We start from the raw sequence: 14,076 nt of genomic DNA on the forward strand, positions 1-14,076 counted from the left end.
CTATGCCACTCTCACACCATACATGCCTCAAAGTCATCAAAGCGCATGTACGCAATTTCCCGCAAAAACCATCCTGCCCGATTTAAAATATAAAGCGTTATAAAAGGAATAGTGAATCAGGGTAAGACAAAAACATGTTTTGGAAGAAGGATTGATGATGTATTGACTCATTATTTAAAATGTGTTCATTTTAAACCAACAAAAAAAACTAATATAGTGTATCTTTAATTTAACCATTAAAATGAGTCCAGAAAAATTAAAATGAAAGAAACTAAATTTGAGAAATTAAAACTGATTTCATAGGACCCTTCCTTTCTCTGAACTGTTTCATACAGATATGACACCAGTAGATGCTGCTCCCTCCCCCAGCTGAGGTCCTCGGCACAGACAGGGGGGCGGGCTGGGCTTTGATTGGCAGGTGCGTAGCGTGGCACGTGCGTATAGTCAGCGGCACGCTTCCTCCGGCTCGTGCTCCAATGTTTTACCTGGGGAATTGAAGAGACTCTTTGACTCGGCAACATGACACTCTTATGCCCAGCTGCGTTACACAGCTCTGCTCACACACCCACACTGAAGATCAAATACACACTAGCTACATAAACGTACTAATTATCGTTCGGTTTCACATTTTGAATGCCATAATCCATAAAAATCTCATTATTTATACATGCACGCTCATACACTCAATAACAAATACACTAAAACACACACTCGCACTCCCGGTGGGGTTTGGGTGTGTCTCATAGGGAAAGCAGATGCGGGTAATTTATTGTAAATGCTGCGGAGTGTGCCGCCGTCAAGAGGGGTTTCCTTTCGGGGCCCCTCCATCTCTCTCGCACACGCAACTTTTTTCAGTCTCTCAGGGGGATGCTGATGACCTCAGTGATAGAGAGAGTGCAGCGTCCCTGTCCATCTGCTCTGTAGGACCACCACTGAGACAGCTGGCCCAGAGAGAGTGCGTGTTTTTGTGTGAGCAAGAGAGCGAGCACTATGGGCAATGGGCTGGTGTTAAGTCTTTGCACCCCTCCACAAATGCATAGGTGTAAATATGGTTCACATCAGTGTCACACAAATGTTGGGGGGTGTGAGAGGTCACATTTAACCTCAATTTGTATGTATAGCTGTGATAAGTAGACTGGACCTAGTTTGCTAGATGTCAGGCCTCTTGAAGCAATAAGTCACTGTATCACACAGCCTCAAGTGTGTGGGGGGTTTTTTAACGTTAACAACAGCAATATGATTAAATAATGCAATGTTCAATATGTATTCAGATAGGAATATAAAAAATATGGAATATATGTGACCCTGGACCACAAAACCAGTCATAAGTTGCACGAGTATATCTGTAGCAATAGCCAACAATACATTGTCGATTTTTCTTTTATGCCAAAAATCATAAGGATATTAAGTAAAGATCATGTTCCATGAAGATATTTTGTAAATTCCCTAACGTAAATATATAAAATGTATTTTTATGAGTGGATATGCATTGCTAAGGACTTAATTTGGACAACTTTAAAGGTGATTTTCTTAATATTTTGATTTTTTTTTTTGTTTTTTTTTTTTTTTTCAGATTCCAGATTTTCAAATAGTTGTATCTCGGCCAAATATCCTTACAAACCATACATCAATGGAAAGCTTATTTATTTAGCTTTCAGATGATGTATAAATCTAGATTTCAAAAAATGAACCCTTATGACTGGTTTTGTGGTCCCGGGGTCACATATTATAAAGAGTATAAAATTATAAAAATGTGTGTATATTTATGTGTGTTTGTTTTTATATATATCAATTGTTAATAAATTGTTTTTATATATAGCCTGAAATACATATATATATATATATATATATATATATATATAATGTATGTGTGTGTGTGTGTGTGTGTGTGTGTGTGTGTGTGTATATATTATATGTTAAATGTTAATATATATTATATGTTAACATATTATGTTAAATGTATTAAATATGTAATTTTAAATGACTACTTATATTTTCAGATTCTTAATTTTTTTGTAATTTGACAGACTGGCAGATAGAATATTAATTTTAATATTAATCTATCATCCATCTAATGTGTGTGTGCATTAAATGTTAAATATATTTTATTTGTTGATATATTCTTATTTTATATTTAATTTTAAATTATAACATTATTAAATATTTTAAGATTTTAATTTATTCTTTTGTTTTTATTAATATACATTTTTATACATTTATTATTTATAGTTTGAGGTTTAAATCTGGGGTGTTTTTCCATCTAAGCATTTTTAATTCCATTTGTTTTTCTAAACAAAGTAAATAAATGATATTCACTTATGACTGTCTTGCAGGACGTGTCTTGTTTGAACAGAGACACCTCTAAAGTCATTGTGGTGGACTGTAAGCGAGAGGCCTTCGGTCTACAGCCTTTCAACGGTTTGGCGCTGCGCAAGTGGGATGGCAACTCAGAGGATCGCACGCTCTATGACTTGGCTGCCTTCCTTAAAAGTGAGTACGCATGTGTGGAGCAAATAGATGTTGTCGATTGTATAGTTCATTTGTACAACTCAATTAATCTTGTATATGTTGTGTAGCTATTGCCATCAGTGGAGTGGAGGATGTGCGTTCGGTATTAGAGAACTACGCCCATGAGGAAGACCCTATTGAAGCTTTCAAAAGAAGACAAGCACAGCTTGCACAGGTACTCATCACATTTTCTTTTTCCCTGTCAGTTGTCATATTAAGTGGTGTTTGCTCATATTTCATGAATATTTTTGCACATCCAGGAAGAAGAACAGAGACTTTCGGAGCTTGCGCAACAGAAGAAACAGGCACTTTCATTAGGTACCATCGCAGGTCGTTTCTTTTCTCGGAAGCAGCAGTGAGGACTCGTCCTGCTCACACCCACCTTAAACAGTCCCACCTCGACTGTGACCAGCCATTGAGAAATGAAGGTCATAGTCAGAAAGGTGGACGGTGTATGTGGGCGGGAGGGGGAGAATGGGAGCAGAAGGACATGTGTGGAAAAACATCCAATCGGCTACACTGAAGGGATGCTACCTTGTTATAAGAGTTGGGATAGGAGCGAGCGACTCCAAAAGACGTTTCATTCCTGTGGAAGATAGCACTTCCTGTGTGACACACAGATATGGTGCCCTCATGTATGATCTCACTGATTAGAACTTGTTTCAGGGTGGTTGGACTTGTTCCTGTCCACTTCTATGGCTCCCTTATCTCTGCAAGAGCAAAGAACTGCATAGCACCACATGAACTGAAAAACTGATCTTGTTTCCATCACATAGGCCCCACTTCAAACCCATAATTGATGCTGTAGGCAATAGCCTGATGTTAGACTTCCATAAGGTCTGCTCAGCACATGGCACATGAATCAAAACCTTAGATTTGTGTTCATGCTGTCAGTGAGACTGTCTTTGTCATGGTGATACTGTTGCAGTGTGTTGAGGAGAACCTCTCAAATAAAGCCAGCTCATTTTCAGAAACGGTCCGTCATGCCTGAAGATGTGCTTGTGGAATCTTCTTTGTATTGCTTATGTTGTGAAACACACAGAATATCTCCAATAAACAAACCATAACAATGTGTGTGAGGTGTGATGTCATGGTATTTTATTTTCTATTATTTTCTAGGTCTGATCCAGAGCAAATCTGCTTTCATTACCTGACAAACTGTAGTTTATCATAAATAATAATTTGATAAATATGGCAGGTAGTTAAGATGTGAACCTAAATCGTGAAGTTTCTTCTGGAACACATTTGAGTATTGCACTTAATATACAATCGCACACAAATACTTTTTTTACTATTTAAAAAAGCACATTTGGCACAAAACACTGCACTTTTAATCAAATTTAAAAAATAAATAAAACTATAAAATGCATATTATGCGATTTTATTGAGTGCAATCAAAATATTGAGATGAGACTTCATTTTGTAATTTCTTGCCATTTCAAATACTGTTCTGTGCAAAGGTTTTTGATATAAAAATATTGTAATATTTCAAATTTCAATTTAAACAATATCAGACTTGAAAGAATTAGAGGGTTGAATGTAACTAATGGTACTTGTAGGCCCGGTTTCACAGACAGGGCTTAGCCTAAGCCAGGATTAAGCCTTAGATCAATTATGGCATTTAAGTAGCTTTTATAAACGTTCACTTGAACAAAAAAACATTATTTGTGTGCATCTTGAGACAAACCGATGGCAGTGACATATTTTAAGATCTAATTTAAGATTTAAGAAGGGGGGGGGGGGTGTTGCACAAATATTAAAATTAAATTTGAAAAAGATCTCTCTAATAGCAGCAACTATGTAAACAAAAGTCATTTAGACTTGTTTGTGTTCCTTTTTCTTGTGTGAATTAGAATCTAGCACTAAATCAGTTTCTTCTACCATTAACTTCAACACACTAACTCGATTTTAGTGCACTTAAAATAACACCCACACCCACATAATGTGGATAACCTCTCTGACCGACCGATGCCCCAGCAGCACGCTTCAGAACGCACACAATTTGAGGCAATTGAGAGACAGAATGCGAGGTGTTAAACTTTTGTCAATGTCACACCTTTGCGCTTGACAGACAGACACGTGCCATTATGTCCTTATGGTAACCACTGAATAGCACGAAACGTCTGTCTGCCCTCTGCACATCCAGACCATGTTAAGCAGAAAACGCAATCCATTAATTGCTCCTAACTAGTGAATAAAACATTAAAACAATTGATAAACTTCTTTTTCACATGACAACGTGTAACTGCAAAGTCTGACGAGCTTTAAATGCATCATTTAGAGTCGAACATGAACAAAAACTTGATTAAGATCAATTCAGTAACCGCTCCGAGTGTATTTGATTCTCTACAAAAAACTGACTCGTGGGAGTCGTTTGTTTGATAGCGACGCTGGATGTCTACGATTCATTTAAAAGAAATAACTCATAAAAGTCATTCGCTCGGGAGTCGGACCAGAACCAGCTTATAATAGCCATTATTTCGGAAATCTCACTATAGCCTATACATCGCACTTTATATTTTTTGATTCAACAAAAAGAACCAGCTGACAAGAGTTCGTTCGCGAACTTAAGTTCATAATGTAGGAGTAGTAGGCCTAGCCTGCACTGATTCGCCTGTAGCTTACAGTGCGATGAACCGAAAGTCAGTTCACTCAGTTCAAGTATTTTTTAATGGAACCTGTTCCGAAAATATCTCAAATCTCGGAAAGTGTGTATACAAGTGTGGCACACCTGTAGAAACTGTTTTCCCTGACCAATTAAATTAAGTCGCCAGGCCCAGAACAGACTTTTCCCAAAGGTGTAAACAAATGACATGCGAATAAAGTGACACCTCAGAGCATCATACACGTGCAGGGAGCCTGGGAACCGGTCTGCGTTGGGCACTGCGTGTCGCACTTCACACCTTGGAAGAGGGACGCCAATTCACATTTATGGTTGCGCCTTCTGCCACAGGCTAACACCTCACCATAACTGTCGCCATGTGTCATTTCACCCCCATGTGCCAATCCTCCTCCTCCCCCCAGAATTCACTAGCACCCACAGACACGCTTTATCTCAGCCAGCGCGACGACTCTTGCACCGTTTGGATGTTGGACACGTGGATGGGAAAGTGTTAATCACGGGCGCGCGAAGAAAACATCTCGTGCTGAATTTTGTAAGCCGCAAAAGCAGGCGATGAAACCATTACAGTGGTTACTTTATTACACTTATTAATGTCCCCGGGGAAAAGGGGTTGGTGTAAGTTTGATCTATCATTCACCTATATCAGGAAACATCAGAGATGCAGCATGCGCGTCTTCGATTGGTCCAGATGGCTATTGATTTTGTGACTTTTTCCCGCTTTACCCTCATCACTCTCTTTGTCAAATGAACATAATGGGCACACGACACCTATTTTGCTGAACATGTACCCCATAGCGCGCATCAATACGAGCTTGGGCACGCATCAAAGAACGGGGCCAGGTCAAAAAAGTTAAGTTTTCTCTGTTATTATAAGTTACTTTACTACACGGTAATATATAGCCTACATATACAGGCACTACTGTCAAATTTTACTTATATATTTACCTTAAAATGTAAATACACATTTTTAAATACAAAAACAAACTAGGCTCTATATATATATATATATATATATATATATATATATATATATATATATATATATATATATATAGCCTAGTTTGTTTTTGTATTTAAAAATGTGTATTTACATTTTAAGGTAAATATGTAAGCCTAAGTAAAATTTGACAGTAGTGCCTGTATATGTAGGCTATAAATTACCATGTAGTAAAGTATATATATATATATATATATATATATATATATATATATATATAGGGCAAACATTAATCTCGATTAGTCGAATCCAAAATAAAAGTTTGTGTTTACATAATATATATGTGTGTGTGTGTGTGCTGAGTATAATTAGGCTATTATGTATATATAAATACACACACACATATATATTTAAGAAAAAAAATTGTTATACCTATAAAATATTTATATACGATATAAATTATAAAAATATAGGCTATGTAAAGTATATACATGCAAATATTTCTTAACTATATATAGGTATGTATGTGTGTATTTAAATATACAAAATAAGTATACACAGAACATATATTATGTAAACACAAACTTTTATTTTGGATGTGATTAATCGTGATTAATTGTTTTCCCAGCAATATATATGTATAAAAAAACTCTACTGTCAAATTTTACTTATATATTTACCTTAAAATGTAAATACATAGGCCTATACATATTTGTTAATACAAAAACGAAATGACTAAAATGCTAAAATTATTGTGAGACTATTATTAATAGGCCTATGCAGTTGTATTATTAAGTAAAAATATAAATCACCTTATAATTTGTGGCGAAAGAACATTAAAATGTTACCATTTTAATTTGGGTTTCATTTTTGAATAAGAGTGTTTATGTAACATTTTATGTTCCTTCGTTTATGCTTACTGTTTGAAAGGCTATGATTTTATTGAACTATAGCCATAAGTCATCGTGCGGCTTTCCAGCTGTTCTCAATACACTTTACAGTAACAAACTCAATTTAAATCGCTGGAATAGATTGGAGGCCTATATTAACATTAGCCTATATTACTTAATGACATTATATTGTTGCATTAAACCACTCAACCGCTGTATGGATAAAGTGTGTTATTCAACCGAGCGCCATGATTCGCCTATTCAAGTTATTTACTTGCTTTTCTTGTTTACACAGATAATAACTCTTGTTTACGTATTCATCTTTGTGTTGATCAGAAGCCAAGAAACCAGACTGTCTTAATAATTGTCCGACAATAAATTAACAATAGAGGTCCTTCTTAACCCCCTAATCACAGTGCCGTCCAGTAGGCAAAGCGTGCCTGGGGTAAAGATGGGGCCAGCGGAGGCACGCGCTCCTCTCATTAGAATCACAATAGAAAAATCACTAAAGCACGAGCAACAGTTTGGAACGCTGCTCATTGTTCGCGTGTCTCCTCTGTTTACCCTTAACATGCCCCAAACCAGAACGACAGAACCTTCGTTTAATACTGTGACGTTAATGAGCTCACAAATGGAATTTTTACCTGCACTTCTTAATGTTGTGTTTCTGCTCGCGGTAACATTTCAGCAATTGCGCGCGTAAACTTTGATATCATAGATACATGCAAATTATATGGGGTTATTTAAATACACTTAATTAATATAAAGACATCAAAGAAGAACAGATATACATATTTTCGTGTGTGTTTATATGCCAATATCAACAAGAAAGCGCGCAAACACAGTGCGCAGGTGCAAGGATTATCATACAGCTGTATCGAGTGCCCCCCTCCCTCCCTCCCTCCCTCCCAGCACCAGTACACACACTCTTACTGCAGAAAGCAATTATCTGCAATCTTAAATGCTCCGCGCAACCCCCACCATTTCACCCTCTTTACCAAAGACCTACAATCCAAACCCAAGATAACAAAAGAGCCCTCCGGACCTTTCCAGGGCACAATAAAGCGCTTGCCGGTTTAACGACTCACACGCGTCAGGACAATTACAGATTTTAGGGCTGAATAAAATGGGATGTGCAGATCCCCTCCACCCCCACCCCCTTCCGCGATCAGTTGCGAACATTAATTCTCAAGACGAAAACAAACTTTTAGAGAATTGCGTGGCACGCGACATTGAAGAAAATACTAAAATTTGCATAGATGGTTGAAGACATTAGCAGTTATTACATTTTTTCACATCCTTAAAACTATGGCAAGTTTAATAACACTCCAAACAACTGTTTATTAAGCTATTTTCCAAATAAATATTAGTGTGGAACATTTTCCAAAAAAGAAAAAAAAGTGATTTGGCTTTTGAATTCATTTATAAACCAATGTGATAACAGTGTTAATATTTAACTAATTTGTTACCAGCATAAGTTTCCAAACGCCTGTGTCATGTAGGGTTTATGTTGTTCTGTAATATCTCATTTACTATGAAATGAACGTAAAGCGTCAAGGGATCATTAAACAAATCCAAAAGCACATTTTATTACTTTTTTATTTGCATAGGCTTAAGTCACGCCCCCTTTTGGCTTGCTATTTAAACCCCACGCGCTGCTCACACTCCACGAAAGGTATAACTGACGGGTCCAAAGTCTCCTGGAGCAAGAAATCTGTTTATCTTTGATTTGTAAGCTCCAACATTACGATTTTTTTTTTTAAATAGTTAATTCATTTAGCTTTGCAGTCCGACATTCTTTTTCAACTAGCCAACTTTTTTCCTTAAATCGTGGATACCACTTCAAACATTCATATCGGACTACTCTTGCAGTCTGCTATCGTTCAGTAGCAGACAAGAATATCCAAAATGGCTTGTGTTTTATTAACGTGTTTTTTAATTTTGATATCAGCGCATTTGGTGAGTATTTGACACTTATTTGAATGTAAGCCGCTTCTTTGACCAGAGTTTTCACAGAGTGCTAATCCTAGTCCTGTTTTATTACCTCAGGCTGAATCATCCGGTGTGTTTGAGTTGAAAGTGCACTCTTTCACAACCACAAGCAGTGTGTGCAAACAGTCCGAAGACTGCCAGATCTTTTTCCGCGTTTGCCTGAAACACTCACAAGACATCATTCTACCTGAGCCGCCGTGCACTTACGGCACTGGAATGACAGACATATTCAGCGCAAACTCCATCTCCAGCAGCGCGCATATCCGCGTGCCTTTCAATTTCAAGTGGCCGGTGAGTAGCTGACTATACATTATCGCTTCTTATGTATGTATGCACGTATACTTAATATTTAACAAAGTTTTCTGTCATTACAGGGAATCGTCTCGCTGATAATCGAAGCCTGGAACGCAGAGTCCTCTGACCAGTCAACAGGTATGCGCCGTACTTTTGCCTCACCTGTTTCAGTAGTTTACAAAATATGTATTTGTTACGCCTGCTTCTGTATTTAACAAATATTTGATTTGATTTTTTTTATATTTCAGAGAATATCAACAACATGATCAGCCGTTTGGCCACCAAAAGAAGACTCGGTATCGGTGAGGACTGGTCCCAGGACGTGCATCTTGGAGAGCAAAGCCAGCTGCGCTTTTCTTATCGCGTCGTGTGTGATGAATTCTACCACGGCGAGGAATGCTCGGATTTCTGCCGCCCACGGAATGACGCGTTCGGGCACTTCAACTGTGACGCCGCTGGAAACAGAATTTGCCTGCCTGGATGGAAAGGCGATTATTGCGCTGAACGTAAGTGTTTTCGAATTATTATGTTGCACATCGAGATATGATGATTTGAATAAATAAATGAATCAGCAAACAGAACGCGGGCAAGTTCAACGGCTTCTTACGGCCACATACAACTTCTAAGTTTGCTTTTGTTCACTGTAACAATAGAAGCAAAGAGCATGATTTAACAAGGACACGCGTTGAAACCTAATATGCCTGGCCTTCCGTGAAAAAGGCGGCATGTGTTTCTTTTGTGTGTCTCCCAGCTGCTTAGTTTAGTACTTAACAAATACTTGATGTGCCTGAGCCTCTAGAAAGGGGGGGTCGTTTTATGATGCCAGTCATTCTAATGTCCCCCTTTTTCACCCTCTCCCTTTTTAACAGCCATCTGCTCGTCTGGCTGTAGTGAGGAGCACGGTTATTGTGAGGCCCCCGGTGAGTGCAAGTGCCGCCTTGGGTGGGAAGGCCCCCTCTGCGACAAGTGCCAGCGATACCCGGGGTGCCTGCATGGCACCTGCAACCAGCCCTTTCAGTGCACTTGCAAGGAAGGCTGGGGCGGCCTGTTCTGCAACGAGGATCTGAACTTCTGCACCAATCACAAGCCCTGCATGAACGACGCCACCTGTACCAACACGGGCCAGGGCAGCTACACCTGCATCTGCAAGCCAGGCTTCAGTGGCAAAACCTGCGAGATTGAGACCAACGAGTGCGACAGCAACCCGTGCAAGAACGGAGGCAGTTGCACCGTAAGCAGCCGTTTACGACACTACGCTCGAGTCTTACCCTTTCTTGTCTTTGGAGGAGCTCGAACGTTAATGGCTTTTGCTTTTTCTTCTCAGGACCTGGTGAACGATTACACCTGCACATGCCCTCAAGGCTTCTACGGGAAGAACTGCGAGGTCAGCGCCATGACCTGTGCCGACGGACCCTGCTTCAATGGAGGAACCTGCATGGAAAAGGGAACCGGTGGCTACTCCTGCCTCTGCCCTGCCAGTTACACGGGCTCCAACTGTGAGAAGAAAATCGACCGGTGCAGCAGCGACCCCTGTGCTAATGGTAAGCATATTTTCAGCTTATCTTTAGTCCTAAATGCAAAACATCCCAGCAGTTGTGGACAGTAACAAAGTATTTTTACTTTGTTAGTGTATTTAAGTGCATTTTTCAAGTATCTGTACTTTATCGTCATTTAAACTAACTACTTAACTACATCAAAATTCAAGTACTTTTGTACTTTGTACCCAAGTAAAATTGAAAAGTAGTACTTGATACTTTTACTTAAGCAAAAGTACAAATACCCTAAATGAAATATTGCTTAAGTACTCGATTTGTGTACTTCGCCCACCACTGCATTCCAGCGTCCTCCGCCTCAGGCAACATGCTGATCCTTCAGTTTTTTGTTTTGAGATGCATCCACTGTGCATGACGTACTACCCATGCATGATATAAGAGACGCCAGTGAGGCTCTTAAACTGATATGATAAGATAGAGCTGTCATAAAGCAATAGACCTTTCCCAGGGTTATAGTCGCCCTGGTTTACTCCTTTGCCTTTATTGCTTAGTTCAACTTCCCTCATTTTCAGGCCAATACTTTAACATGGTTTGTGATTTTAACACCCTCCTTGCTTTTTTTCTTTAAAGGTGGCCATTGTCTCGATTTGGGTAACAGACTGACATGCCGATGCCGCCCCGGATTCACAGGCTCACGTTGCGAAATAAACATCGACGACTGCGCAAGTAACCCCTGCCAAAACGCAGGCACCTGCGTGGATGGCATCAACGGCTTCACCTGCTCGTGCACACTTGGTTTCTCAGGCAAAGACTGTAGCGTCCGCTCTGACGCCTGCAGTCGCATGCCCTGCGAGAACGGAGGGACCTGCTACACCCACTTCTCCGGGCCCGTCTGCAAGTGCCCATCAGGCTTTATGGGCACACGTTGCGAGCATAAACTGAAGCCCACACCTGCGACCAACCCTCCTCTTCCACCGGCTCTGGCGGTCTCATTTACTCTAGGCCTCATCACTCTCACTCTTGTGATCTGCGCCGCCATCGTGGCCCTGAGACAGATGAAACAGGGCCGCAAAGCCACCTCAACCACCGTACGCAACGATCTGGAGTCCATCAACAACCGTGTGTCCTTGACCCCGACCTTAGGTAGAGAGAAGGAGGCCTTCCTCATTCCTGGTGGTCCGTTTAAGGTGTCCAATAAGGATGTGGCACTCAGATCTACCACTGTGGACACTCAAACAAATTACAAGCAGAAGATGTTGGACTACAATCTGAGCATTGATGAAAAACCTACAAACAACAAGCTACACATGTAAGTTTATGTTCATGTCGTTGTTTATTTGGTTTTCCGTTTCTGGGCTTTTATTTGATGGCATCAAATGTGCAAATCTAACGTTGATGTGTTCTTCATTTCAGGAAAAACTCTGAGTCTACACTGTTAGTTCCACCTTTGAACTATCCAAAAGAGGGAGTGTATCACCCTGTGTACATCATTCCTGAACACATAGAACAATGTGTATTTGCTACTGAGGTAAGCATCTCCAGACATTTTTCTCAAAGTTTTCTCATTGTTATTGATCACGATTTCAGCGTGATGCTTTCAAAGAACATACGTTAACAGTTTCCTTCTCTTTTTGTTCTTCTTCAGGTTTAACAGTATTTTTCAATCTGGAGTCCCTTAATCACCGGAGGGCCTGTCCCAAAAATGTTTACAGTCTTAAAGGACAAAAAGAAGACGTGAAGAGAGTATATATTATATCTACATTATATTATTTATTTATTCATGCTGCTCAGTAAAAGGACTACTTTTTGATATGGACAATGATTTTGTGGAGACAAAGCAAGAGGCTTGAAGACTTGCATTATTTGCACTATTTTCTTTTCCTTTTCTTTTTTTTAAATGACCCAAATAGAATTTATATATATTTCATCATATTTAAAATGTACATAACAACAAGAACTCTCTGGAAGAGCTGAGAAGAATCAAGGATTCATTAATCACAAAAGCCTTTAAAAGGAAGAAAACAGACATCCTGAAGTTCATCTTACTCTATGAATCACATGAAGCCCAATCAATCAGCCTTATGGGCGAAGGAGGTGCAACTGAAGGATCTGGAACTGTGACCATGGAGTATTTTATTTTATTTTTTGGATATGGTTCGAAATGCTATTTATAAATGGATCTGTGATAATAAGCAATCAAAGTTATCGAAACTAGCCGTTTAGGCTGTGAACAATGTGAACAAATGTCTTGGGAATCAACAGTTCATTATGGCTGTGATTTTACTTAGTGCCTACAATGGATTTGACTATCAGTGCTGTTCACTCAAACCAAACACAATCTTGATTAAGTGCCTCATCTTTCAGTGTGTTATAGCTCAATGAAAAAGGTACTCCTTAGAAACACTAAAAAAAAAAAAAAAAAAAAAACTTTTTTAACTACAGGAGTATGTTTTTCAACAGAAAATGTTTGGGTTGACTTGGGCAAATTGTTTAAACAGCAGTGCATGATGGATGTTGTTGTGTAAAGCTTCCTGTAAACATTCACTGCTGCTAAGCTATTTCCGACATTCCCAAGGCTGGAAAGGACCAGTTGGTTCAAACTGATAGCCTCATCATTGTTAAGATTTCCTTGTTTGTGAAACTCTGCATTAGGGTCTTTTTCAAAAACTAAAAAGTAACATCAAGAGTAAATTTTTCTTCTTTTCTTTTTATTTCCTTTTTTTTTTATATATATATATATATATATATATGTGTCATTTGTTTCTCTATATATTTTTTAAACCATTTAAACCAAAATAGATACTTTTTATATTTTCATTCCTAATTTAACAATGCAATATTGTACAAAATATTCGTACTATTTAATTGGATTGTAAATAATTTGTATTTATAAAAGATAAATGTATATATGTTTATGTGATGTGCCTTGTCACAAGGCCAGAAATATATATTTTTTCATACAATAAATCCTGAAATAATTTACTTTGTATCATGACTTGTTTTTCTTCATATGAAACTGATAATACCAGGATGGATCTATTTAAAAACTTTTAGTTTTAATCAGTTTAGACTTGTTTTACCACCTATGGTATAAATGCAACTTCCTAGAATCAATGTCATACCCTATATGAATCAAGGTTTAGAAAAGGAAATTATGTAGACAGCTGTAGCGTACTATTTTCAGGTCAAATTAATCAGAAAGCCTTCCAGTATTAGCTTCGCTAATTCACAAAGTAATTATTGTGTTGTATAACTAGCTTGCCAGCAAGATTTGCTGTTAGCATCTCTCAGTGCTGATGAAGGCAGAGAAAATTGTGAAGGGTTATTAATGGTCCTCAG

General features: G+C 38.6%; 2 protein-coding genes and 1 long non-coding RNA gene across 5 annotated transcripts in view; 2 read left to right on the forward strand and 1 right to left on the reverse strand.

Moving 5' to 3' along the window:
- Nucleotides 1-3,582, forward strand: part of timm50 (translocase of inner mitochondrial membrane 50 homolog (S. cerevisiae)) — a 31,610-nt gene extending 28,028 nt beyond the window's left edge. Inside the window, exons 9-11 of the mRNA XM_048160217.1 lie at nucleotides 2,334-2,490; nucleotides 2,577-2,683; nucleotides 2,769-3,582. Coding sequence (XP_048016174.1) covers nucleotides 2,334-2,490; nucleotides 2,577-2,683; nucleotides 2,769-2,867 — 363 coding nt within the window. The 3' untranslated portion in view covers nucleotides 2,868-3,582. The remainder of the gene's footprint in view (nucleotides 1-2,333; nucleotides 2,491-2,576; nucleotides 2,684-2,768) is intronic.
- The window catches only part of LOC125248383, a 31,715-nt gene continuing 17,838 nt past the window's right edge, over nucleotides 200-14,076 (reverse strand). For all 3 annotated transcript variants that reach the window (XR_007180294.1, XR_007180293.1, XR_007180295.1), the window contains exon 5: nucleotides 200-485. This is a non-coding gene — a long non-coding RNA (uncharacterized LOC125248383). The remainder of the gene's footprint in view (nucleotides 486-14,076) is intronic.
- Nucleotides 8,618-13,719, forward strand: dlc (deltaC). The gene is made up of 9 exons (XM_048160216.1): nucleotides 8,618-8,917; nucleotides 9,008-9,241; nucleotides 9,325-9,382; nucleotides 9,493-9,750; nucleotides 10,114-10,475; nucleotides 10,569-10,785; nucleotides 11,368-12,046; nucleotides 12,151-12,265; nucleotides 12,383-13,719. Exons 1-9 carry the CDS (start codon nucleotides 8,867-8,869, stop codon nucleotides 12,386-12,388), a joined length of 1,980 nt encoding a protein of 659 aa, XP_048016173.1. The 5' UTR covers nucleotides 8,618-8,866; the 3' UTR covers nucleotides 12,389-13,719.

The sequence above is a fragment of the Megalobrama amblycephala genome, linkage group LG16 (genome assembly GCF_018812025.1).
Source record: "Megalobrama amblycephala isolate DHTTF-2021 linkage group LG16, ASM1881202v1, whole genome shotgun sequence".
In the NCBI taxonomy this organism is placed as follows: Eukaryota; Metazoa; Chordata; class Actinopteri; order Cypriniformes; family Xenocyprididae; genus Megalobrama; species Megalobrama amblycephala.

Bases quoted from the DNA above. Each gene is read 5' to 3' on its own strand.
- dlc (XM_048160216.1), top strand. From the start codon at position 8,867: ATGGCTTGTGTTTTATTAACGTGTTTTTTAATTTTGATATCAGCGCAT. The intron at 10,476-10,568 runs GTAAGCAGCCGT...TTTTCTTCTCAG, and splicing joins AGAACGGAGGCAGTTGCACC to GACCTGGTGAACGATTACAC. The intron at 12,047-12,150 runs GTAAGTTTATGT...TCTTCATTTCAG, and splicing joins ACAAACAACAAGCTACACAT to GAAAAACTCTGAGTCTACAC.